At 41.5% G+C, this 26,418-nt stretch overlaps 2 protein-coding genes across 2 annotated transcripts; one reads left to right on the plus strand and one right to left on the minus strand.

The window, feature by feature from the left end:
• Positions 1–321: 321 nt before the first annotated feature.
• orai1b (ORAI calcium release-activated calcium modulator 1b) lies at positions 322–1,870 on the minus strand. The gene is made up of 2 exons (XM_061075674.1): positions 1,577–1,870; positions 322–1,466 (listed from the first exon to the last, which is right to left on the minus strand). Exons 1-2 carry the CDS (start codon positions 1,718–1,720, stop codon positions 909–911), a joined length of 702 nt encoding a protein of 233 aa, XP_060931657.1. The 5' UTR covers positions 1,721–1,870; the 3' UTR covers positions 322–908.
• A 1,012-nt stretch (positions 1,871–2,882) lies between these two features.
• kdm2bb (lysine (K)-specific demethylase 2Bb) lies at positions 2,883–24,073 on the plus strand. Its single transcript, XM_061080364.1, has 21 exons — positions 2,883–3,026; positions 3,495–3,639; positions 4,126–4,204; positions 4,341–4,387; positions 5,366–5,544; positions 5,669–5,775; positions 7,507–7,600; positions 8,027–8,180; positions 8,377–8,492; positions 9,332–9,458; positions 9,693–10,099; positions 10,200–10,286; positions 15,390–15,620; positions 16,991–17,134; positions 17,228–17,314; positions 17,421–17,747; positions 17,828–18,891; positions 18,988–19,151; positions 20,251–20,412; positions 20,948–21,166; positions 22,081–24,073. Exons 1-21 carry the CDS (start codon positions 2,982–2,984, stop codon positions 22,260–22,262), a joined length of 4,167 nt encoding a protein of 1,388 aa, XP_060936347.1. The 5' UTR covers positions 2,883–2,981; the 3' UTR covers positions 22,263–24,073.
• Positions 24,074–26,418: the final 2,345 nt, after the last annotated feature.

Consider the following 26,418-nt stretch of genomic DNA (forward strand, 5'->3'; position numbering starts at 1 on the left):
GGGCTCTGGCTTTACAAAATGAAGCAAAGAGAAGTGTGTAATACCAACAAGTATTCCACACAAGTCAAAATGTGATTATGCAGCATGCGTAAGGAGACAAGTGTTCTTTAAAATAATCCAGTGTCAAGAGACAAACTGAGAGTTCACCATCCCACAGGACAAACATCTGTGCTAAATATTCTGTAATAAATCTACTCATGAACTTCAAATATTTGAGATGTGACTTGCTTAACCTGTCTCAATGATAGATAACATCAGAGTGATAATAAATCCAAATTATTTTCTAAACTGGGAAACCTTGAATGACACTTGGTAAAAAAAGAGTTTATTAGAGTGCCACAGCCTGAGCTACAACATGTCAGCAAGCAAACTCGTACCATACTCAAGTTTTGGCAGCTGTTGATCAAGTCTACGCAAAAAATACAGGTGTTACAAATACAAAAGTAGTGAGCATTACAATACATCGTGTGCACGGTGAACACTGAGGAAAGAGTTAAATACCTGTGGTTCATTAATCACAGCAAAGTAATATGTATAATAACCAAGACAGTCTTCACTGACAAACAGATACATAAAGGCAGCAGGCAACAGACAGGATTCCTAGTTATTGATCAGATTGTCTCTGCCATAATTTAAAAGGTAAAATCAAGCAACAATCACAGTTAAGACTTCACATTTTCAAGTTACATGCGTCATGGTAGATTGGTGAGTTCACAGTTGATCAAACATTTCTTTTAGAAATACAACTATTTTTACAAATGTAAATTCCACAACAAAGACGTGAGATATATATATCTTCATTCCTGTAAAAAAAAAAGAAGAAGAAAAACATTTAAAACCAATAATGAGGCCTCTGGCTTGTAGATATTCTAGGAGTTACACCATAGATTTGTCTCCACCACGCTTGCCTATGGGAAATGTGAGCTTGGAGCCTGCAAGATGGAAGGGTCCCCTCTGTTGTCCAGCTCATTCTGAAGCCTGGTGAGGTTGGATAACTCCTCCAGCTCCTGAAACTGTCTGTCAGTCTTGTGGCTGACCAAGGAGCGATAGAAGTGCACAGCAAAGAGTATGAAGACCAAAGCGAAGGGGACCATGATGGAGGTGGAGGTGATCGCAGCAGCCACGCCGGACGACACCGTATTATTGCTGGACTTGAGGGGCTTGATGGGCAGGAATTTGACCCAGCAGAGGAGAACCACCTCGGCCAGGAAGAGCAGGGTACCGATGACTGTGGAGAAGGCCCAGGCCAGTTCAATGTGTCGGTGCATGCGCTCGTGCGGAGACTCCTTCACCGAGTTGAGGTTGTGGACGTTGCTGACCGCCTCGATGTTGGGCAGGATGCAGGTGCTGACCATCAGAGCGAAGAGGTGGACGGCCACGAGGACGGTGGTGCAGGCACTGAAGGCAATGAGGAGGGCAGGGGGGTACGGGTAGCTGTTGTCCAGCTGCACTTCTACCATAGCAACCTGGAGAGGAGGAGAACAGGACACACAACTTTATAAACATGTTATTACTGTGTAATAACACGATTCATCCACAGACGAGCGCACAGGGGGATGTCCGGGGAGAGCGTTACCATGGCAAATCCGGAGAGCAGAGCTGATGTCCGGCTGGACGCTTTGAGTTTAGCCCGACTCAGGTAGAGCTTCCTCCAGGACAGAGCCTGCAGCGAGTGCTCGTCCAGGCTCATGTCGTGTCTTTGTGTCCGGGGACTGGACATGCAGCGCCGGCGCAGTTTCCTTCTTCTTACTCCTGTGCGCGACGGAAACAAGCGATCAACATGTCAACGTGTTCACCGACGATACATTCACCCTCGACTTGAACTGCGGAAGCGGTTTGTGTCGTTCACCGCCGGGCTGCAACAGCGTGTCTGCACCTTACATTACCCAGAAGCCAGCGCGCTCACAGAACAACATCCGCTGCTGAGAGGTTGGAGTGGATCAAATGGAGGCTAGTTCTTAGCTCAGCCTTTATATAAGAGTTCAGATTGATTCAAAAAAAAAATAAAAAATACCATGCATATTTATGATAACATGGCATTTCTATTTCCTGATTAGACCATTGGCCGTTTTTCCATCCTGTTAATTTATTCTCTGTTTATGTTCTATATCTACAAATCTTTATTGTCTATAAATGTTTATGTCTGTATATGTCTGTGTGTTATATGTCTATGTCTGTATCTCTATGCTCAGTGTGGTTTTCTATTCTGTTCTTGTGTTGGCGCATTTAGATTAGTATCAGCCAGCCTTATCATAAATAAAGTAAAAAGAATTATAATAATAAGTTTACTTAATTCGTCATACTACAGAAACCAAAAGAAATTAAAAAACATAAAAGCTTGGAATCAATTTATATAAATTGTGTTTAATATTAAAAGATTAATAGTGTTTATATTATTATATTATTTCTGAAACGCTTATATACAAAATTGTATCAAAATAGTGTCTATTCTATTGGATTTTTAGTTATCCCTATAGTGTTACATGTTTGATGAATTGATTTTGTCATCTTAGTATTGAGTTATTAAGAATGCAACAAAATGTCTTAGCCTTGCATTCATACTGGTCTTACACACCTTCAACTTGCAGTAATACAAAAATACAAAAAATAAAGTGAAATTAGTATTGCAGCGCTCAGCAAATACTATTGTGAAAATTAATAATAAATACATGGAATATATGGTTATGCAATAATAATATGGAACAAGCTTATTATGGCTTACTTCTTCTATTTGAGTGACTTAGCAGTTCGTCTTGCTCCAGTCCTATGTGATGTTTGCACCTATGATCGCTGTTGTGTCGTGTGCTGCTCGACCTGCCGTGACGTCGTCCGACAATGTTTTGGTTCCTGGCGGTGACGTCACACACAAAAACATGGTTCCCCTTGTTTTGAACCCGAGCAGCAGCGTGCTAAGTGCTGGTGAGATGCTCCCCGGACACTGAGCCTCCGGGGAACCGGGGAACCGGCGCCGACGAGACAGGATGGCGGAGCCCGCGGAGACGTGCCCGGAATCCGGACGCAAGCTGGTGAGCAGCTCCCCCATCCGCCGTGTTGTCGGTAGCTCATGATCCGAGCTAATTAGTGAGCTAAGCTAACGTGTGTGCCACTACAGACGCAGGTGGTGTGGGTCAGTGCTGCAGGAGACCGAGGCTCCTCCGCCTGCTTTACGTTTTTACAACTTCTTTAATGTGTGTCTCTGCAGTTCAGGGAAAACGTGCAAACATGTATCATTGTTGGGACATCAAACACTAAGTAGGACAAGTGTCGTTTCATGAGTATTACACTTGACGTCACATGCAAGGGAAAACAATGTCACTAAAAAAAAGCTTAATGCACAATCAGCACAACCCGAATATGAGCCTGTAGTCAATCCCGTGGTAAAGTTAGTAAAGACATGAGTGCCCAGTTTCCTGTGGTGGTTTGTGTTTACATGCAGATCCAAGGGCCTTTGTGTTTCTGCTGATGTGTCATGTGTGTACTTGTTGTGATGGCAGCGCTCCATCTGCCGGAGGATGTACGATGAGAACGAGGACCCGTCCGATGTGGAGGAGATCACCAACATCCGAGGGTTCAGCGTGGAGGAGAAGCTCGTCAGCGACAGATACAGCTCCAACTTCGTCCACTTGATGGAGGGAAAAGGTAATTTACGACTTAAACAACATTTCTATTTGATTTGACAGGTTCCTTTTTATTGTTATTATTATGCATTTTGCAATAAAAGAGAGACATTGGTCCTTTTGGTTTGCAACATGCTTATTACTTTATGTTCTTTTTATTACCTACCTCAAGGCACTCTGATCCCTTTAATCATTCAGTTTTTATCTCAGTCTTACAACCAGTTCTCACAGCCTTTATCCTGTTCACTGTTCTTTTATAGTCATATACTTTACTCCTACTTATAATTTTAGTTTACTGCACTGAGTTTTACCTGTCTTGGATATTGCACTGGAATCAACGTTGTTCTCTCACTTGTTTTAACTTGTTGTCCTGACATGCTCTACGTGCCTTAGAATTGCCTAATATCAAGTATATACCCTCCAGGGACAAATGTAGTTGTTTTGAAATGAATTTGAATTGAATTTCTATCATTTCTTGGGGCCAAAACATTCATGCATTGTGTTGCAGACTTTACTTATGAATATGTGCAAAGGGAAGCTCTCAGGATCCCTCTCATTTTCAAAGAGAAAGATGGACTTGGCATCAGGTGAGAAGCCATTTCTGTCAATTTTTTTGGTTAGAATAATCCTTGACTGTACTTTTTCTATATTTATGTGTGTGTTTTTTGTCTTTAACAAATTTATTGAATGTCATCTTTCCCTCTCTTTGATTCACATGTACAGAATGCCGGATCCAGAATTTACAGTCAGTGAAATTAAAGGTCTAGTTGGTAAGTTGAATGCTACAAACAACAACACACACATTAAACCCCATGCATTCATGTTTTACTGAAGCAGCAACCAGACCTGAAAATATCTAATACTGCTTGAGTACATAGTGAAGGAGTGAGATGTTAAAAAAATAATAATTAATAATCAGTCATAATCATGGTATTGCCAGATAACAAATCTCTGAAAAAAGAAAGTTGTAAAAAGCTGATTCGCCTGCTTGAATACACCCACTTAAAATATATGAATTCTCCTGAACATGTATTGTTTGATCAGGGTCATATACATATTGTAACAGTGCAGATTGTAAAAGGAAAATGAATCAAAAGGACAATGAGTTAAAAAAACTTTTAAGAAAGTTTCCATCATCCAATGTATGTCTTGGTAAGTATTAGGGCAGATTGACATAATTCACAAAGAAGTAAAATGTCATTGTCACTCTTTAAATGAATTGTTTAAATGCCATACCTTGTAACCCTGTTATTGGTTTATTGTTTATAATCTTTAGGCTGATATTTAATTAGTGAACTCACACACATACACACATACCTGTCTTTCTGCTAACTGTCTGCCCACAAATAAAGTGGTGTGTGTGTGTGTGTGTGTGTGTGTGTGTGTGTGTGTGTGTGTGTGTGTGTGTGTGTGTGTGTGTGTGTGTGTGTGTGTGTGTGTGTGTGTGTGTGTGTGTGTGTGTGTGTGTGTGTGTTTGTGTTTGTGTCCACTTTCTTATAAAGTGAAAGTGAAACATGAGAGAAACAAAGTCAAAGCACGGCTGGTGTGTAGTTTCGCCATCTAGTGGAAAAGATAATGAAGTACATGTATAAATAAGAATCTGTCATCAATGCAAAACGTCTCCATTTATAAATCTAAATAGCATGTTATTCTCTTTATTCAGACCTAAAGACAGATTGTATCACATGTTAATGACACCTCCAGCACTGGTCTGTGATTTTCACCTGGTTCCCGGTTGTCTCTTGCAGGGAGTCGTCGGTCTGTGGACGTCATGGACGTGAGCACTCAGAAAGGATCTGAAATGACCATGGCTCAGTTTGTCCGATATTACGAGACACCAGAGGAAGAGCGGGACAAACTCTTCAATGTCATCAGCCTCGAATTCAGCCACACTAAGCTGGAGAACCTCATCAAGCGGCCCATGGTGGTAAGATAACATGGCACTGTGGGTGATGTGGTGAAGGATTTTATAAACCTGACCCTGGTAGAGAATAAGTTTGACTAACAGCTCATGTTGATGACTGACAGGGAAGTTTTAATTGCTCTCGCAGGTGGATCAGGTGGACTGGGTGGACAACATGTGGCCTCCTGATCTGAAACACAGCCAAACAGAGGCCACCAATGTCATCTCCGAGATGAAGTACCCGAAAGTGCAAAGGTAGGAATGAACTGAATTGCTTCTCTGTCAGTCGGTGAGTAAATGGTGACACAGAGTGAGATGTAAACAACAGTTGGAATACAAATCCGCCTCCTATCTGCAAGTCTCCTGCACCGCTCCATCACTGCAGAGCGCTGAATACTATCGGTGTCATCCACCTCCTGTGAGTGCTCCTGATTGTTGCTAGGCAGCAGAGTTTTTCGATGGTGGAGGTGGGTCTTTTAACAGCTGTGGTCTGACTGCACACACACCTCTCAGCCAATCAGCTTTGGGCAGTAGTACGCGGCTAAGTATCTAAACCAATCGTGCCATTTGTTTTAACCACGAATTACCTTCCTTAACACAGAGACTCTACCACTCGCTCTTCCACTCTGTCCCTCTTGTGAGTTATATTTAATCATTTTAATTATACTTGTTAAACAGCGTTCATCGAGGTTAGGTGTGCGCTTTTAGTAGGGCTGCACTGGATGAAATAATAAGCAGCGGTTTTTAACAACATTTCAGGGATGCTCCTAACCCCTTTAGTGTTTAATTCCCACCAGCGGAGCTCATCTGTTATTTTACTATCTAAGGGATATGTATTAGTGTAGACATTGTGCTGAAACCAATTATTTTTCCTATTACCACTTTATTAGAATACTAATGCTTTATCAGAAATTACACTGTTGCCAAGTGCCTGCACTTAAACTGTGGTAAACATTTTCAAACTTTCAATCTTTACTTGCAGTTGTTACAGCAGCAGGTTGATGTTTGAAGGCTTCACTGTAAATTCCTCCCTGTCATTATGTTGCCTGAATAATTCCACTCTGTCTTTCACTCTCCTTTAGTTAATAATACTTTTGTCCTCGAGGTGAAAAATACTGCACATGATTTGCTCACTAATCAGTTCTTTCAAAATAAAAACAAATTATTGGCAACTATTGATTTTATGTGATTTGTCATTTTATTTATTTCATCCTGCTTCTCACATGTGACTGTAGGGTTTAACGTTCTGATTTTTAGCAGGAGTCTTAGTCATCCGTTGCCACGGCTGCTGTAGCCTCATAATACATCAGTACAACCAGAATAATATTACGAGTGATGATATTGCAGATGTTTTAGATCAGAATTCAATTCATGTCACAGCCAAAAATGACTTTAGTGTTCGTCTAAAACATTTCTGGACAGCAGACTCAGAACACATTTGTTATTTGTAGCTGCAGCTTGCAAACCAAGTGTTGGGCTATAGATAGAAAGAGCAGAACTACCTGTACCTGCTGTGAATATTCAACATCTTTACTGACAAATGAATTGCTAAGTTCACATCTACTTCTGCTCAGACGGGCTAACTAGGTTATAATAAACGGCCTCAGTGGGATGCACAACATAATCCAGTGTAAAGATTTCCTTGGCATAGATTTTTCTTAGATAAACAGAGCTGCAGCAGTCTGGCTGAATTAGTGAATCATTTATGTCTCGCTGCGCTAACTGTTCCCCAATTAACTTCCAGAGGAGAGATGTCCTATTGAGAACCATTTTGCGTGCTGCAGCTCTCAGTGTGAGTGATCTGTATTGGCTGTTTTTATCGGAAGCTAATGTTTTGTTAAAACACAGCTGATATAACTGCCTTCTGTGGCTGAGCTGCGGTCTTTCCTTTTCCGATATTTCTATGAATGTCAATCTGTCAAACCTGTAGACACTGACTATCTAATTTATACAATTTGCATCCTGTATATTATTTTTCTCTCATAGGTACTGTTTGATGAGTGTGAAGGGCTGCTACACAGATTTCCACATCGACTTCGGGGGCACTTCGGTTTGGTATCATCTTTTCAAGGGACAGAAAGTAAGTTCATTCTAGTTTCTCGAAACATATAAGATATATTGTGGAATGAACCCACAATATATCTCATAACTCACATAATGTTAAATGCACATCTTGATAACTGTTGAGAACTTGGCATATGTATTGTTAAGGGCCCAAGGAAGTGCAATGTAGAATTAGGTGCAATACAGCCGATCATGACAACAGCACAGGTGAACAGCTTTTGTTGCAGTTTCAAGATTCTGTCGCAGGTCTTTACTTGCTGTGGCTCAATTACTGCAGTTCACTTATACAGTATCAGAAAGAAAACTGCCACCAGCGTCACCACTGGCCAAACAAACAGCCAATTCCAAACAGGCAGGTTTAGAATGGGCACAGAGTTGATTATTCACCTCACCTGGCCATGACTGTACAGCTGCAACACTAAATAAGGAATCCTCTCCTCAGGTGTTCTGGCTGGTGCCTCCCACGCTTCATAACCTTGCTCTGTTCGAGGACTGGGTCCTGTCTGGCAAGCAGAGCGATATCTTCCTGGGAGACCGAGCGGACGGATGCCAGAGAGTGGAGCTTAAGCAAGGATACACCTTCTTCATCCCTTCTGGTGTGTTGGCATTGTGTGTTTTTTTTTTAGAGTTGCCAGGAGAAAAAAAAGATTAGCTGCCACTTAATCTAATCCACTTGTATGTAAAGCTTTACTTGATCATTATAGCAGTTTATTCAGCTTTTCATGACATTTACTGCTTTAATCCCTCTCTCTTTATATATGTGTGTTTTACTTTGGTATTTCTGTCATTCAGGGTGGATTCATGCTGTCTACACTCCTGAGGACACACTGGTGTTCGGAGGCAACATTCTGCACAGTTTCAACATCCCTATGCAGCTTACCATCCATGAGATAGAGAATAGGACCAAGGTAGGAGACTACAATGTAGTGTGGCTGAATTCTGAGCGGCACTATAATACAACAAACTCTGCCTGGAATAAAGGATTTAACCTGTGACACAGTGAGAGGAGTTTGAGTCAGAGTAGTGGAGATTCAAGAGAAATTAGGAGTCAAAGAGCAAAATATTTGGCTTTGACCAAAAGACTACTGCTGCAGAAGTCAGGAGGATATTTTTCACTCTTAGTTTTTGAGTTGTGTGTTGAACGCTGAAAAGACCTGAAGGGGTCCTGACCTTGAATGTTACCTATTCAATATGAAAGAAAGAAGCACTTTCCAGCTCAACCTGTAAATGAACTGTACTTTTCTCGTCTTGTAGATCACTCAAAGCAATTTACACCATGACCATTCACACAAACTATAGAACTTCTTTATGCAGCATTTTTTTTCTGTCACACTCTGTATCGTAAATAACGGAAACAGAAACATTTCAGTGCCACTTATTTGCTCAATGAATTCAGAATTTAATTGTTTTTTCTTGGGATAAATAGACTGAAAGTAATTTTGTATCAGCGTGATTTACGGTTCGGTGATGTACACACAATCTCTAATTTCTCTAAGTACGTTTGGCAAATGTAATATCCTGTTTTGTTTGTGTAGTTTAGCTGACATCACAGTTTCAAAGCTGTATGTTTTTAAGTGAATAAATGTATACCTTCTGTCAGCTTCTGTCTGAGGTCAACATTTTGCTTGCAGAAATCTAACAACACTGATTAAAGAAACTGGGCTTTTTAATAACATGGCTTTATAGAAATCTGTGTTCCCACAATAACCTGTGTATAAATACATGTTTTTTTTGTTTCTGTTTTCAGGTTCATTCCAAGTTCCGTTTCCCCTTCTACTATGAGATATGCTGGTACGTCCTGGAGAGATACCTGCACTGCCTGACCAAGCGCTCCTACCTCTCTCTGGAGGTCCGTAAAGAGCCTGTGCTGACGGGTGAGTAAAGAGTGCAGCTGTCTCGTAAGATCTCTCGTGTGCCCTCCGATGTTGTTAAAGTCTTGTACTGCGGTTCTAATTAGCTCTCTCAAGTTACTAAATCTCTTATTAGATGTGAATAATGGATGAAATGTCTGATCTCCATCTGTGCTGCTGCATTCCAACGGCCTCTGCAGCTACCAGACTTAATTCCGCAGCATGTTTTCACTATTCTCTGTTTCTTTGTGCCGTCAGACTTCGAGACGAAGGCGAACACAGAGAGCCCGTCCTCCGACTCCAGGAGCCAGGACATGAACGAGGACTCGTGCGAGACTCAAGCCAGGGAGGACCAGGGTGAGAAAGCAGACAGGGCTGCCCTCGATGGCCCCGGCTCTCCTGACCACGGGAGGGGCCAACACCTCAAAGCTGTTTTATCGATTGACTCCGAGGACAGCTGTAATCCGGGCTCCACTTCTCTAGATTTCCCCAAAACCCCCTCGGACTCTCCCGCCTCCGAGTCACAGAATAAATGGACTCATTTGACAGAGTTTGAACTGAGCGGACTGAGGAAGCTGGTTGAGAAGCTGGAGTCACTGCCCGAAAACAAGAAATGTGTCCCAGAGGGAATAGAGAACCCACAAGCCCTGCTGGACGACATCAAGGTACATTTAATAAAAAAAACAACATGAATATGCTTGATGTAATAGATACGATTAGATAGTTGTGACACATCATTTTTCTCTTTCCCCTGTGCCCGTCTAGCTTGTTTTAAAAGAACATGCTGATGATGACCCAAAGTTAGCCATCACTGGACTTCCTGTGGTGATGTGGCCTAAGAAAACCGTAAAGGTAAGAATACTTCAGGTGCATTGTGACAGTTTCTGTTGCAGTTTATATTCATTTTGCAGCTTAAAGGAATTGACATTGAGATGAATTCATATCTCAAATATGGTTGATTGGGACTTGATTAACACTTAAAGCTATAAAACAGCTTAACATTTAGGAAAGGCAAACCAATGCAACTTTCCTTCACAAACAAAAAAGCACTTTCAGAGGGGCGTACTTAGGAACCTTCCAAAAGTTGTAGCTGTGTCCAGCTGAGCAGGTAGAGGAGTGTCCCTCTGCTGGCCAGGCAGGGTTATGTTTCTCAGTACCTGGGCCAGATGCACCTCCAACATGCATTTAGTCAATTTTCTGAAACTCTGACCGCGTTAAACATATTATATTTACCTCTGAAAATAAGAAAATGTTTCAATGTCGATATCACTTCGCTTTTGATTTTATCGAGACTTGAGCTGAGCAGGAGGCGTCAAGAGTGTCAGAATCAAGGTTTTTCATTTGTTTACAATTGCTTTACCTTGTTTAGAGAATAAATTGATGCCAAGATGTTCATTTTCAGATTCCTCTTAGTTAGGCAAGGTAGGTTTATTAATAGAGCTCATTTCATACACAGATGTAGATTCAAGGTGCTGTAGGGGGACAGTAGAAACAACACAGAGACTAAATTAAAAGCAATTCAGAATATAATAAAATGACGATTTTTTTATCAGCCAAGATACGAAAACATAAAGCTGAACTCGTAAAGTTTGCCACATTTGACTTATCTATTTTATCTTTTATATATGGTACATGCTTTAATTGACTGTGAATAATTAATTGAACAAATAACACATGACGGGTGCATCAGGGAGAGAAGCCTCAACAGGAGGGAGGATGTGCTGTGATTCCTATTGGTCTCGTGGACCCTCTGGATCCCCCCCCACCTCCCCACTCATCCCACCAAAGGGCAGCTGCTGGTCATGGGGCCTCTTTGTGTTTGCCTTTTGTAATGAGATGCCATCTGGCTCCATTGGCTGCCTGTGCAGAGCCGGCTCTCCTCTCCCTGTGACACCAGTCATGAATATGACTACCCCGTTTTTGCATTTTCTCTTTCCACTGGATAGAGGCGGACGCCCCCCCAGTAAATATTCTAATGCACAGCGGCCTCCCATTGGCCCTGTGGCTCCCAGCACCCCTCCTCTTTTTCATGGAGCTGATCCATATTAATGAGGCAGGCTCGTCTGTGTTTCCTGCATCTGCTTGTGGTATTGTGGAGCTCTTGGAGCGGGAGGGACGGCTGTAGGCCAGACAGCAGTAGCAGCAGCAGGAGGAGGAGGAGGAGGAGGAGGAGGAGGAGACTGCAGCCATGTCAGTTTGCTGTGAGCTGGACGGTGTGTGAAAACCAGCCATGGCCATGTCGCTGAGCGCTGATGATGAGGACTACGACTCAGACTCGGAGCAGGTTAGCACATCACACCCCTGCAGGCGGGCGTAGTGAGGCCACCAGAGGAATGCTTGTGCCAGACAGAGCAGTGAGCAGCATCACAGTGCAGCGAGGAAATGGAGCTACCTGGAGAGACATTAATTCAGTCTACCTTCTGAGCTCGGTCTTTGATTTTTTTTTGGTGTTTGTTGTAGTCTTAGTTGTTTTTATAGGTTTTTGTTTGTGTGCGTGTGTGTGTGTGCATGCTTGTGTGTTTTTGTCCGGCAATTCCAGCAATAGGAGAAGGGCTGTGTTGATACAGCTCAGAGCCTCGGGGCTGCTATTGGTTGTTTGAAAGGAGAGAAGCAGAGGAGTGGGAATTCATGTAGATTCAGAAGATGAATGGTTTGATAGTAAAAGCAGAGGATGTGAATTATCTGAAGAATATAAAATTAACAGGGCATCATGCCAGGAGGAGAGCGGTCATCCTGGAGGGATTTATTTTATATTGCTCAGTGTCAGTGTCAGGTTGATCTGAGAGTTGCTTACACAGCAAGAAATGTCTTTGGTAATATTATTATTTCTCTTTACTTAACTGGGAACCACACCCCTTTACATTAATTTGGTCAGATTTGAAAAACATAGATTGTAGACTCTATATTTTTTAACTCTTATCTCTATTTCTGTTTTTTCCCGGTCATGTCAATGCACCTGTTCTTGGTGTCACAGTTTAGGTGTTTGGAAAATCCACAGCAGGGGCAGTGACTGACTTTAGGTACAACAAAAGTCAAACATTCCAAGAGTGGAGCATCTACCACAATATTTTCCCAACATCTTGAAAACATATTGTAATTTGCTCTGTAGGTATTTTAACTTATTGACAACCCGTTTGTTTGTTTGTGTGTAACTCTTGCTCTACGTTTCCCTGTTCTTAAAGGTTTGACTTTGGTTGCATTCTACACACTGTAACAGAGCAATCACATGTTACACATGCAGCGTTCGCTTCACAACATATGCCACCTCTAAAGCTTAACAGGAAAGTAATCCCTCCAAGAACTCGTGAACCCTTTTTTTTTTTTTGCCAAGTCAATTGTGTTCCAGGCATTTTCCAAGACGAGGTACAGAGAAATAATGAAGTTTGAGAAACTTCATGAAAATACAACAACAACAACAACCTGTTTATGTCAGCGTAGACTTCAGGTGTTCTTCTGTTGCAACCAGTTATGTAATCGTGAATTTCCTCTGCTCTGATAAAAAAAAACAACTTGTCCTATTCTTTCTTCAATCTGTACGCTCCGTCTTCAGGGTGATGTTAAGTACATGTACAGTAATTGATTTCCGCTGCTCTCCACAGCAGCTCAAGAGCTTCCAAGGCTGTGTCTAAACATAAGAGGCTGCTTCTCATAATGATCCCCGGCTGAATGAGCTGTGAAGAGCAAAGAAATTACTAGTTGGTCACTTGTCCTGTCCAACAGAGACACGTGTGTACACCCCATTTGTGCGGATGTAACAATTACTCACTAAACTGCTGCCAGCGTCATATTTTCTGGTCAAGATATGGTTGCATATACACCACAGAGGGTAGTGACTTAAACTGAGAGGCGGTTAATTCCATCAGTGGTGTTGTTGTCCTGTGTTATTTAAGTCTGTCAGAGGGATATCTGCTTGAGTGATCACCCACTTAGCAGCCAGTGGGGGGTTCAGAGGGGATTTAGGGGACAATGAGGACATCTAACATGTATAATCTTTTTTTCCTTCTGTCATTTTTTTGTATAACCTGCTCACCTTTAGTTAAAGTTACAGGTGTTATAACCATAATAAAGATGGTATATGTGCTCTGACATGAGCAGTTTGACTTGTCAGCCACTTGGATCTTGCAAAAACAGGGTTACAGATTTTGTTGCTTTAGCCACTGCAATGGATTTCTTTTTCTGGTCTCATTCTAGTGCTACCCCCCCCCCCCCCCACCCCCATGCACACCCCCACAACAGTCCTAAACAGACTGCACAAGCCCCCCCACCACAATATGTCCCTCTAATCCTGTCTGGTAACCACATATCTGACCGCCTGTGTCGGTCTGTTTCATGGCTATTGTTAGAATAAATGATTGTAATATGCCTAAAACTGAGGCTGCTTTCTTTTTCTGTCAGAGGGTCTCATTACAGTTCTTATTGGTTACAAGTCTGTGTGTCATAGACTGTTCTGTTAGGGAACGGGATGTGGCTGTTGCTATGCTGACGCTTGGAAAATCTGCCCTGCCGATGTAACTAAAGAAATCTGATCTTCATTTCCAAGAGCTGCAGTGTTCCTCAGCCGCTCTTTGTTTATTTCTTGCCTCATCTTTTCTCACGTGGCACGGTTGGCAGTATTTGGACATGTGGGTTTCATGGTAAAAAACACACTGTTGTGGTTTTGGTTACTCTCAGCTCTGAAAAGAAGCAAAAATATAAAACACAAGAGCACTAATGATGCAGATCAAAAGCATCTCATCTCAATTACTTGCTTTTATTAAATAGAGCACATTTGATGTGTACTGCTATAAATCAGCCTGCACGCCCCCTAACAGGGAATAATGGGGTCCTGGTGATCCATGTGAGAAATGCAGCCATAAGTGCAGCTTCTCTTTGAAGTAGAATCATGCAAGCAAGTGAAGTGCTAAATCTGGAAGACGCCTCTGGGGACGTTTCCTGATGTGTTTGTTTTCTCCTAGATCTTGTGCTTTAACAGCCGTGAATAATGTGTTTACGCACACTGTGTTTTTATCAGGTTTGTGTTGGATTGAGGTTATATATTAGATGTGAGTGTGTATATATAGAGATGCAGGTGCTGTTTTGTTTTGCATGTGTCTTGACTATTTACCCTGAATCAGAATGGCATGTTCACACACATCCAGCATTAACACTGACCCCATCTGAATTTGATATATGGTTTTGTTTGATTCTTATTATATAACATGATTGTAAGTGTTTATTATAGGGTCATAGAACCGTTATTAAATATAATTCAATTTTATTCAGAACATTGGATTAACTTGCACTTTAGTTAGTTTTCATACCTTCCAAAATGAATCTTAATAAATTGGTTTAACAATTCACAGATTTAACTAGAATGTCACTCGGTAGAGCGCATACGTCCACCAAGGCCTAACGGTCCCCTCATGGAACCTTATGACTAATTTGGATCTGAACCAGATTGCACAAACTCATGAATATCAGTCCTCTAAATGTGCATGTTTTCTTTCATCAAGATCCATGAATTATTCTGTGAGAAATCAAGGAAAATATTGAAGAATCTTTCTAACAATGTTAAAGAAAGTGAAAACCCAATTCCTGGATCTGCACCAAAATTGAATGGTCCTTATATTGGGTTTCACAGAAACCTCAAACCAGTAAACAAATGGACAGGGGTGAAACCATAACCTTCTTGGTGCAGGCAATAATATAAATAGAGTAGTTTGATGGCCATTTATTATTTAGTGAGATAAGGATCCTAAACCTCACTACTTATACTACTTATATTAATACGCTCATCATAATGTTATAATATCATATATCATAGTATTCAATATCTATTTCTAGTAGCATACTTAATAAATAGCAGAATAATAAAGTAATAAGACAGTAATTAATGTGATCTTTGAATCTAGTAGTGTAATATTTGTTGGTTGATGGATTTATCTTCTTGACACTGTATCCCCTTGATCTCTGTAGCCCCGGCCTGCCAATCGGCCGAAACCTAAGATGGCAGCCTCCCCTGCCTCTGCAGTCAAGCTGTCAGCCAGTCGGGGAACATCTGGTGCCAGGAGAAGACGGACCCGCTGTCGGAAGTGTGAGGCGTGCCTGCGGACGGAGTGTGGGGAGTGTCACTTCTGTAAAGACATGAAGAAGTTTGGTGGACCAGGACGCATGAAGCAGTCCTGCATCATGAGGCAGTGCATCGCAGTAAGTACCCTGTTCATATTGTGAATTTTCTTTTTGTCATTTTGTGAAAGACCCTTGATCACTTTGTTTTGTTTAGTATAAGGCTACAACCATCAGTTGATTAGCTTAGCATAAAGGCTGTTTAATGTTTAATAAACACAAAACTGACTACTTGTCATAATCCCGAGGTTGCCTGTGTATGAATTACATAAATGAGATGTGCTGGTTGTTTTTTAACTTAGGTAACTGTTTGCTAGTGAACAGACATTAATATGTAATATCAATCTTTTAAGTGCATTCCCCAAAATATGAAATAACAAATTTAATGATCTCTTAAGGGTTATACTTTTCCTTAAATTTGAAGTACTTGACTTTATTTGTGTGGTTTTGAGGTAGTTGTTATTGTGTTAAACGATGTTGTAAGGGCAGTACAAGCTGATTGGTAGTGCATTTCAGCTGATCGTTATTTACTCTAGTTATGCCACTGGTTTGAGTACTTATACAATTAATAATAATAAAGCAGGTAGAAGTGGCAGCAGCAGAAGTGTAAGAGGGACTAACCAAGGACCATTCATCATGTGTTTGAGTGTTTCAGCACCATGGACAGAGACATGTAGAGAAGACAGGGTTTGATTGTATCTAAATGATAAAGTACAAAGATAGATTCAGTTTTAATGACCAATCACTAGAAAGTTTCATCTGCTCCAATATTTCACACTTATGAGTTTAAGGTCTTCAGCCACTTTGTCTGACTTTTTTTGAGTAATTCACCTAGTTGGATGTTGTAAAATTCAAGACATATTGTTTTCAGGATGAATATAATTGATTAAAAATCTATAAAAGGGATTCAGAGCAACAATGATTCAAATTAAAAGTAATAAACATAACTCAAATATAAATGTATATATTATATTATACTATAATATAATAGTTTATTCTACTTCATAAACTGTCATTGATGCTCAAAGTAAAATATGGGACCAGAATTATATGAAAACACAGATTCTGCCAATCACATCAGTATTACATCAGTCAGACTGTGTTTCTGATTTCCTGGCCTCTCAGTTGGATAATGTGAGTGGGCGATTAAAACCCAAGGCTGTGAAATGTTCTGAAATCACTTTGACATGTTTTCCTTCACATTTCAAACAACATAGTGTTTAAATACAGTACGTTTAATCCACTGATAACATATTCAAAAGCCTGCAGAAAGCTAACAGCATTTTAATAGAACCTTGAAGAATAGATATTGTATAAGTGTTGGTTAGCAGTTTGTTAATCACAGTGAAGGAAACTGTGAGAGAGTAGGGAAAGACATGCAGATAATGGTCCAACCGGCCAGGACTTTAACCAGAGACCTAAACTCCAACTGTCCTGTGTGTTGTCCGCAGCCTGTCCTGCCCCACACAGCAGTGTGTCTGGTGTGTGGAGAGGCAGGGAAGGAGGACACCGTGGAGGACGAGGAAGAAAAGTTTAACCTCATGCTCATGGAGTGCTCCATCTGCAATGAGATCGTTCATCCCAACTGTCTCAAGGTAATTCGCTGGATACATATTGAAGTTTTACTTTGAATATTTGAGCTGTTGACGCTTTTCATATTAATCTGTAAATATGCTCCTTTCGTTCAGGTAAAAGATTCCAACGGAGTCGTCAATGATGAGTTGCCAAACTGCTGGGAGTGTCCAAAGTGCAACCATGCTGGGAAAACAGGGAAAGTAAGCATCTGCATGGACTTTATTTTGGATGAGTCTGAATCTCAGAATCTCGGAGCGAGTAAAATAAAGTTGTGCTCTCTTTGTTTTCACCCTTTTGGCCTCAAAGCAAAAAAGGGGGCCAGGGTTCAAGTACGCATCGAACCTTCCTGGCTCGCTGCTAAAAGAAACACGGTTAATCCGGGATTCAAAGGAGGAGCCCGACTCTCCCCTGGTGGCAACAGCAACGGTTACTGCGCTGACGACAACGTCTGCTGTGAAGAGGAAGGCAGAGCGGGAAGACGTCCCCAAGAGGAACGACGAAGAACCTCCGAAAAAACGTCCCCCGTTGTTGTCTCTGGATGGTACGCCCCGACCAAGGCTGGAGGACAACCCACTTAGGAAAAAGAGGAAACTTTTCGACACCAATGATGAACCTGTGATTGTAAAAAAGAAGGTAAATGCCTTTAAATTCACACTTGTAAAATCTTAATTCAAAGTGCTTAAAATAACTATCTCCCTCCTTTTCTTTCTTAGAAGAAACTTTTGAAACCAGATGATCCTCTGACTCAGAAGTTGCTGCGTCAAATCAAGACTGAGAGGGTTCACGGTGATGAAGAATACGACCAGGACGATCGTGAAGGAGATGGATTCTGCTTGGACAGGATTTATCGAAAGGAGAAAAACGAGTACGGTGACGAGGACAAAGAGGAAGATGAGTTGGAAGAGGAGAAGCTGAAGAAGGAGAGAGACGGTAGGGAGAGCAAAGCCAAGGTCATGTTAAATCCACTGCTGAGAACGTCAGCGGTCAGAGAAAGTGACCACTCCTCCTCCAACTCTCCCAGAGCTGGACCAAGCAGCGAATCAGGAGAAGCTCAGGAGAAGAGCTCCACTCAGATTAAATCTCGCCATCAGCGCCGGCGGCTTCCCAACAAAGAGCTGAGCAAAGAGTTCAACCAGGAGAAGACCGAAGACCGCCTGAGCAACCAGAACCACGGCTCAGTGAAGTCAGAGGACAGTCCGGCCAATCACAATCGGCGACCAGTGAAGAATGAGGATTCTGTGTCCAATCAGAACCGTAAACCACTAAAAACAGAGGACTCGACCACCAATCAGAGCCGCAGGGCCCTGAAAATGGAAGAGGGTGTGGTCAGTCAAAACAGACGGCCCCTGAAAGCGGAGGAGTGCTTGACCAATCAAAACCACAGGCCGATAAAGTCTGAGCCCGAGAACGAAGTCGACGACCAGAAGCCTCGGTGGCCTCTCAACAACGGCAGCGGCGACCTGGGCGACTGGCTGCGGCATCGGGGGCGGGAGGTGAACGGAACGCCACGTGGCTACTCGCCCCTCGGCTGGACCAGGAGCGCACCCATCACGCCCATGTGCCCCCGACCCCTCCCCTGCAGGTCGCCGCCCAAATGCATCCAAATGGAGCGCCATGTGATCCGCCCTCCTCCCATCAGTCCCCCACCTGACCGGCTGCCGCTGGGCGACGGCGACGCCCACGTGATGCGACGAGAGGTGTGGATGACGGTGTTCGGTCACCTGACCCACAGAGACCTCTGCGTGTGCATGCGTGTCTGCCGGACCTGGAACCGATGGTGAGTACGAGATGTGGCGCGGAGTTGAAATCATGTTTGTCCGCACTTCATCACACGGCGCTCATGGGAAAGTGTCGGCTGCGTGTGTCTCGCCAGGTGCTGTGACAAGCGGCTCTGGAAGCACATCAACCTGAACCGGTGTAAGTCCATCACGCCTCTCATGCTGAGCGGCATCATCCGGAGGCAGCCGGTCGCTCTGGACCTCAGCTGGACCAACATCTCCAAGAAGCAGCTCAGCTGGCTGATCAACAGGCTGCCAGGTGAAGACACACCCGAAACTCTGAGCTGTGCTTGTGTAGTTTAAACAGCCAGTAAATGAGATAAGATGCAGTTCTGGAAGGAAGTCAGAGAGCTCTGGCCGACATATTTGTGTGTGTTTGTTAAATATCACAGGAAACGGGATCAAAGGAAGACAAAAAGAAAGCTGCATATGTTGAAAAATATCTAGTTCAAGCTCAGTTTATCTCATTCTATAATTATTCCATATTAAATAATAATAAGTGTAATAAAGTGAGGGTTTTCCAATTCTGCAGATTCTTGGTGGTTATGATAATTACTCGACAGATTAATTATAGAGAGATGAGGAGATGGTGTCTCACTTCCACACAACCTCACAGTAGTATCCATTAGCACACGCAGTAATTTAACCATGGACAGTTTAATAAATAGAGACATTCTGATTCTGATAATCATCACTTCCGTACAGGGTTTATAGCAAACAGCTGCTAGAATACTTTATACAAGTAGTTATTTTAAATGCTCAGATATCTGATTGGTACTTGGTCGGTAACAGCAGATACACAAAGTCCAGGTATCGTAATCAGGAAGGGAAAATTGGTATCACAACATCAGTCAAAAATAAAGGCAAACATTAAAGTTATTAAACCTTTTGCCCATTTGTCAGTGAATTTCATTTGGAAAACATAATATACCTCAGGCGGTTATCCTGGTGTTTATGTTGCATTTGCAGGTTTTAAGAAGTAAGAGTTAAAACTTTTTGAACATGAGTTTTAGTAACGCACTCCCATATGGCTCCTCCATATGGATAATCGTGTCCCTGAGGCTCCTGAGTGTAGACGGTTTACTTTGGTGCCAGGGAGAGGATTTTCTCTGTCTCTTATAAATCTCTTTGCTGGATGAGTCAGTTATTCAGATGTGAATATTCACTCCATCTGTGTTGTTTGATTTTGAGACCTCAGATAAACTCTGGAGACAGCTTGAAAATGGGGCCTATGTCTTTTACTAGACTGTTCATCAGATAAATCTATCATCTGCAGAAAAGCCATAACAGAGTTTACAAAAGAACACACCAGATGCAGCTTGGTTTAACAGGATGTTTGGTCTTGGCTGTCCCTGCAGGTCTGCGTGTGCTGCTGCTGTCAGGCTGCTCCTGGGTGGCCGTCTCTGCTCTCTGCACCTCCAGCTGTCCTCTCCTGCGAACTCTGGATGTCCAGTGGGTGGAGGGACTGAAAGACGCCCAGATGAGGGACCTGCTTTCGCCTCCCACTGACAACAGGCCAGGTACCGACACTCTGATTAAACTGTCTCAGAAATGAGTGGAGGAGTGAAAGAAAATGATTTAATTATCCGCACATATTTCTTGTGATAATAACGAGTCTGTAGCTGCAGAAATCATAGTGGTCGTATGAGACTGTTCCACAAGATGTTGATTCCGATCTGCACATAAACTTCAACTATAAGGTCGATGATATTAAGTATTTTTCTTATTGTTGTCAAATTGGTTTAAAAGACCAAATAACTGAAAAACATAAAATCACTTTTTTAAAATTCTGGCCTGATTTCAGTGATCAGTCCCAATAGTTATTCATTAATTAAAAAAAACGAGACACAAGAATGTAATTTCATTTTTTAAAGTGGCTCAGTTATTTCCCAATTAGTATAGACTATATATTTCTTTCTTTAATATATAGAGACATGAGCAACCACAAAATTCCATCTTTACCATGATTATAACATGATTCTATGGTCAAAGACACAAATGCTTTTTCTCTGGCTCACTGTTAATCTCCACTCTTTTTTAATTGTTACCGTTCAGGTCAGTTAGACAACAGGAGTAAGCTCCGTAACGTGGAGGACCTGCGTCTGGCCGGGTTGGACGTCACGGACACATCGCTGCGCCTCATCATCCGTTACATGCCCTCGTTATCCAAGCTGGATCTCAGCTACTGCAACCACGTGACGGACCAGTCGGTCAACATCCTGACGGCTGCAGGGACGACCACCAGGGACTCGCTCACTGACATCAACCTGTCAGGTACGAGCTTGTCAGAATCAGAATCAGGTTTTATTGGCAAAGTAAGTTTGCACAAACAAGGAATTTGACTTGGTAAAGTGGCTCTCAGTGTGCTTAAACAGAATGCACATCACAACACAAAACAATACAAACAGTACGATGGTCTAAGAAAAAGAAAGAAAAGAAGTACAGGGATACATATTCTTTGTTGGCTGTAAAATCCGCCTGCATGTGTCTCACTTCCACTCAGGGATAGTTGGAGAGTTTGAATTTATTGAATGTTACGTATACGTTGATGTATATCAAGTCTTTAGCTGAAGAAACAAACTAGTGTTTTCACCTCATTAAACACAAATCTATAAATAAGCTCATACTTCACACTGCTGCAGGACACCCTCCAAAGTACCTAGTTTTCACTTCTGCGCCATTTCACAGACTTTTATCACCTTTGGTAATAAAAACCAAAAGGTTTTTTGGTCGGACTGTTGCATTAATATATTCAGGTTGTACTCAGTCTGTTTTTATACGTGTTGATTCAGCCTCATGATCATTTTGAAGGCTGTAGTTTGCGGTGTTAGTTCCTGCTGCTGCATCAGAGGTATTAAATGACATGAAAATTGATTTTACCATTTGTTGGGAGGTGCACTCAAAGCTAAAAATAATCAGACCGTACACTTGTTGTCTCTTTGGATGCCATTAAATGTGTAAGGCAGTGAATCATTATGGATACAGCTGAAAGGAAAAAGCATTTAGTCTTCCTGTGAGGCGCATCAGCCTCTTCATCCATCACCGAAAAACATCGCTGAGTATAATCAGGCCTTTGGATTTCATGTCCTCAAATATTCTAAAAGGGTTGATTTATCCATGTCGTGGCTTTTGTCAGTGCAGGTGTCCCATCATGCATCACTCTTCTAACCTAATTTCTCCCCGTGCAGTCTGCAACCGGGTCACAGACCAGTCGCTGACCTATTTCAAGCGCTGCGGGAGCATATGTCACATCGACCTGCGATACTGCAAACAGGTGACCAAGGAAGGGTGCGACCAGTTTGTCGCGGAGATGTCCGTCAGCGTTCAGTTCCAGCTGATCGAGGAGAAACTGCTGCAGAAGATCAGCTAGACTGAGGGACGCCGGAGGCACTTTGACATTTAACAAGCGGTGAAGCTACTGTCCACACGGAGGCAGCAGACGCCTGCACGCTGCAGAGAGCGGCGCCAAGCGTCATCTGCAGACTACTGAGCAGACAGGGGGGGGGGAGCTGTCTCTTCCTGTGCAGCCTGATGTTAAAGGGAAGCTGTGCTGCTAAGCCCGAATGTAAAAAAAAAAGGAAATGGAAATCCTGTCCAGTGAAGGCAATATTGCAAAAATTGTTTTTTGTTGTTGTTTGCACCTTGTTTATACGTTATTTATTCCTTTGTATCGATGTATCATGATTATCCTTTGGGTGTTCATAGACTATTTTTTTGTTCCAATGCAAAGTTGACTGCATTATAGAGTACTATTTTTGTATCAGAAAGTGTTTCCTACATTTATGTGCAGTATTGAATGCACCAGTGTACAGTATCACACCATGGGAGGTGATAATCGTTTGGCATTACTGTTAAGCTCTTGTTGTCGAGAGGCATTTTCTTGCCAAACTGTAGGACGGTAGCTTGTGTTTGTGCGGGTGTGTTTTTATATTTTATTATATACGTGTCAGTGCCCTGGTTTCTGATTGGACAAAGGCACTGTACATTTTGTTTTTCATAAGACTTACACACGTTGCTATGTCCTCGTGGGAGAGAAGTATAAAAAAAGAAAGCATTTGCACTGATACAGTTAATATGAATGTGTATAAAGCCTATTTTTCCAACACTAAAGCGTTCTGCTAATTCTACTAACAGCTTCTAGTTACTGGGTTATACTGACACACGCCTGTATACAAAGGTGTTTGTCGACCATCACTCTTTTAGTGTCGTCGCTGCTTTGTGACAGGAAGCGTTTTAGAGGCTGCATGAGGAGAAGAAACGTTTACAACACAGTCAGTAGATTTAGTCACCGCTAAATATTATAACCGTCTGTCTACACCTTATCCTTAGCTGAACTCCACGTGAGAAAAAGATAAAAAAAGGGTCTAATGAAGAGGAAGCAGAGTCTAGGAGGAGGAAATTAAATTCACACAAATCTTTTAGATGAGGCGCTGGAGCTCAGGTGTAATCAGTCAAACAGACAAGACACCAAATGATAAAGGAAAAACAATCTCAACTTATACTGTATATCCCAAAGTTCTCCTGACCCCAGGTATTTGGTCAGTTTAGTGGTGCATTCTGTTTCTAAAGGTGAAGGATGACCTTATCTTTTATTTAGATTATATCAATAAAATTTTAGTATCAATTTTAAAAATCCAAGCTTCAGAAATTCAGTTATTTAAATTCAGATAAGACTTTATCGACCCTACATGTCCATTCATCCCAAATTATATTTGAAGACAAATTGTCGATCCTCTGAAAGATCTGCCTACGTGTATTTTGTTTATTCTTTATTCTCACTCACACATTCCAGTGACATACAATTATTTTTCCTTTAAAAATTGTTTCTTGAAAGTTTTATTTTTTTACTACTTAATTGTGTTTAGAAAAAAAACATCACAACCTATGGCATCATTTCATTGTTCTTACTCTGTGCCTGTATTCATCATCATTATATTCAACATGATACACAAATTATCTTAATGGAACTTATACAATTCTAAAAAGGCTACACAGTAATGATTTGATGGGTTTGCGTTTGGTGTAGCTGTTGAACAGAGGTTTACATTTAAATATTTGTTTTTATTAAAGAACCACGTCTCATTGGAAGATTTTACTACATTAATGTAAATGTTCTGTGTACATAATGTACATGTAAAGCCTCTAAAGTCAACCTTTGAGATATTAAATCCGTTTAAACTACTGAACTGTGTGTGGTTTCGGTCCTTTGGCCTTTTAAAGATTCCAGTTCCCGTGGTAACAGCCAGTGTGATTTAATGCTGCAGACAACAAAATGCTTTGTTAGGAGCACAGCAGTATTTATAAAGAGCTTTTCTAGTCTTATCGACCACTCAAAGTGCTTCAAACTACAAGTCACATTCATACAGAGCTTTTTTCTATCACACAACATTCACACAGGAATCAGGGGCGTTTAGAATCTTGCCCAAGGACACTTCGGCGCTCCGCCCGGAGGAGTCGAGGATCTTTTTATCTATTGAGAGTAGGGCTGGGCAAGTTAACTCGTTTTAATCGAGTTAACTCATCACTTATTTAACTCAGACAATTATTTTATCTCGCATTAACTCAGGTTTGATTATTTATTGTTTTATTGTGAAAGTCAGGCTTTTATTTTGTGAAAGTCTGTTGCTGACTGCTGCGGAACCGGAAAAAAGAAAATAATTGGCGGATAAACAACCATGGATAAGGGTACGGAGCTTTTACATGGCCATTTTCATTTTAAAGTTCTTCCAGACGGCGGAGTCGACAGAACCAAAGTAATTTGTAGCCACTGCCAAGGTGAATTTTCTTATCACCGGAGTACTTCCAGTCTAAAATATCACCTAAATGCAAAACACTCAGTTGATATCAGCAAATCACTCAACGAAACAGCGAGCGGAGCGAGGCTTCGGCAGACTACGTTAGACGCAGGGAGGAGTATACATTTTTCATAACGAAGAGGATAACATTAATGCCCTGGCAGTGGCATTGACCTTTAATTTTGTATTTGCTTTGATAACATTGTTAAGTTGAGATTTACACTGAATATTTTATTTAACTGCTACTGTATTAAATGCTGATGTTAAAAGTGTTTGCACAACAAATGTTATGGCACTTTCGTTCATATGGCAGAACATTGAAAATAAAATTGCGCTATACACTACTTTTTAATTAATTATTGGATTTTGCGTATACAAATGCCATTAATCGTGATTAATCAGGAAAATCATGCGATTAATCGCGATTAAAACTTTTAATCGTTGCCCAGCCCTAATTGAGAGTTAAACAAAGCTAACATTTGTTGTAGGTAGACAATTTGAATCCGGGGCGAAAACGTCAGACCACGAACGTAGAAGAAATGACAGAATATAAATACACATTGAAAGGAATTGAAATTACAGGAAAATCTGAAGGATTATAAGCATTTTATCAAAAATAAGCAACATGCTGATATGCTCATTACTGGAACATCACTATTACATGTGAGTTACAACAAGCCCCAACAGTCCCTTTAAGAAACTCACTAGATCCAGATTTTATTTGGATCTGCACCAAATTGCACATATTAGATATCAGTCCCATAAATATGTCAGAATTATTCTCTGAGTTCTTCCCAGGCCGATGTCCCACCCTTCCTCCAAGTTTAAATAAAGTGGGTTTGGTAGTTTTTGCCTATTCCTGCTAACAATCAGACAATCAGCGTAGTAAACATAACATCCACGGCCGTGAGCGATCACAAAATGAAGAGCGGTGTTCTCAGGTCTGGTTTGTAGTACTGCATTTTATTGAATCTAATAAATCATTTTTTCTCTTGTTTACCAAAATAAAAAGGTTCAACATTCCAAAATATAAAGATCCAGGATTATGAGTGCTCATGATACCCTCCTACTCTGGTAATACTGTAGCTGCCCATGAATGACATCTTTGAGAAACAGCAGCGTCCACAAACAGACTTTACAGAGTTACAGTGTTAAAGTTTCAGTGTCGGGTTCCGATGAACGATGGTGAGAGGAGGCGCTGTAGGAAAAAGCGAGGCCATGGCGTCGTCACGGTAACGGTGAGGGAGTGACGCCGTCAGAGGAAATGAGGAACTCTTCCTACCCAAACCAGAAGGAATACATTCTGAAAAAACTGTGTATTTGTTTTATTTTCAAACCTCCGCACTGATCAGAATCTTAAATCATGTCGTATCCCGAGTACATGGAAAAATATACATTTAATAACTCATCAGTAAACAACAATATAAACTATCTACTGTATGTTATTCACCGAACAGCAAATGAGTTGGGTTTGTTTTTCTTTCTTTTTAACCACAGGCATATTGTACACACAGATAGTTTAGTGACATCTGAGTTAACCGAATCTCATGAGGAACAAAAAGTGTTTCATTTGCATAACAGGTTAAAGTAAACCAGGATTCTTTGACCTCTCGCTGTGGACGATGTTTGGAAGGACACAGTGACGACATGACAGAGAGGTGGATGATGGCGTTACGCTACAGAGAAGAGGAAGTAGCACCTTGTACCTGCCTAGGATTCTACGTTAATGGA

This window comes from Limanda limanda, chromosome 1 (assembly GCF_963576545.1).
Source record: "Limanda limanda chromosome 1, fLimLim1.1, whole genome shotgun sequence".
Taxonomy (NCBI): Eukaryota; Metazoa; Chordata; class Actinopteri; order Pleuronectiformes; family Pleuronectidae; genus Limanda; species Limanda limanda.

What these genes read in the sequence shown, in the direction of transcription:
- orai1b (XM_061075674.1), bottom strand. Translation starts at nt 1,720, where the DNA reads ATGTCCAGTCCCCGGACACAAAGACACGACATGAGCCTGGACGAGCAC. An exon ending in TGCTCTCCGGATTTGCCATG is followed by an intron (nt 1,467 to 1,576) that starts GTAACGCTCTCC and finishes CCTCCTCTCCAG; the next exon opens with GTTGCTATGGTAGAAGTGCA.
- kdm2bb (XM_061080364.1), top strand. Translation starts at nt 2,982, where the DNA reads ATGGCGGAGCCCGCGGAGACGTGCCCGGAATCCGGACGCAAGCTG. An exon ending in AAGTACCCGAAAGTGCAAAG is followed by an intron (nt 5,776 to 7,506) that starts GTAGGAATGAAC and finishes TTTCTCTCATAG; the next exon opens with GTACTGTTTGATGAGTGTGA. An exon ending in TCATGAGGCAGTGCATCGCA is followed by an intron (nt 15,621 to 16,990) that starts GTAAGTACCCTG and finishes TGTTGTCCGCAG; the next exon opens with CCTGTCCTGCCCCACACAGC.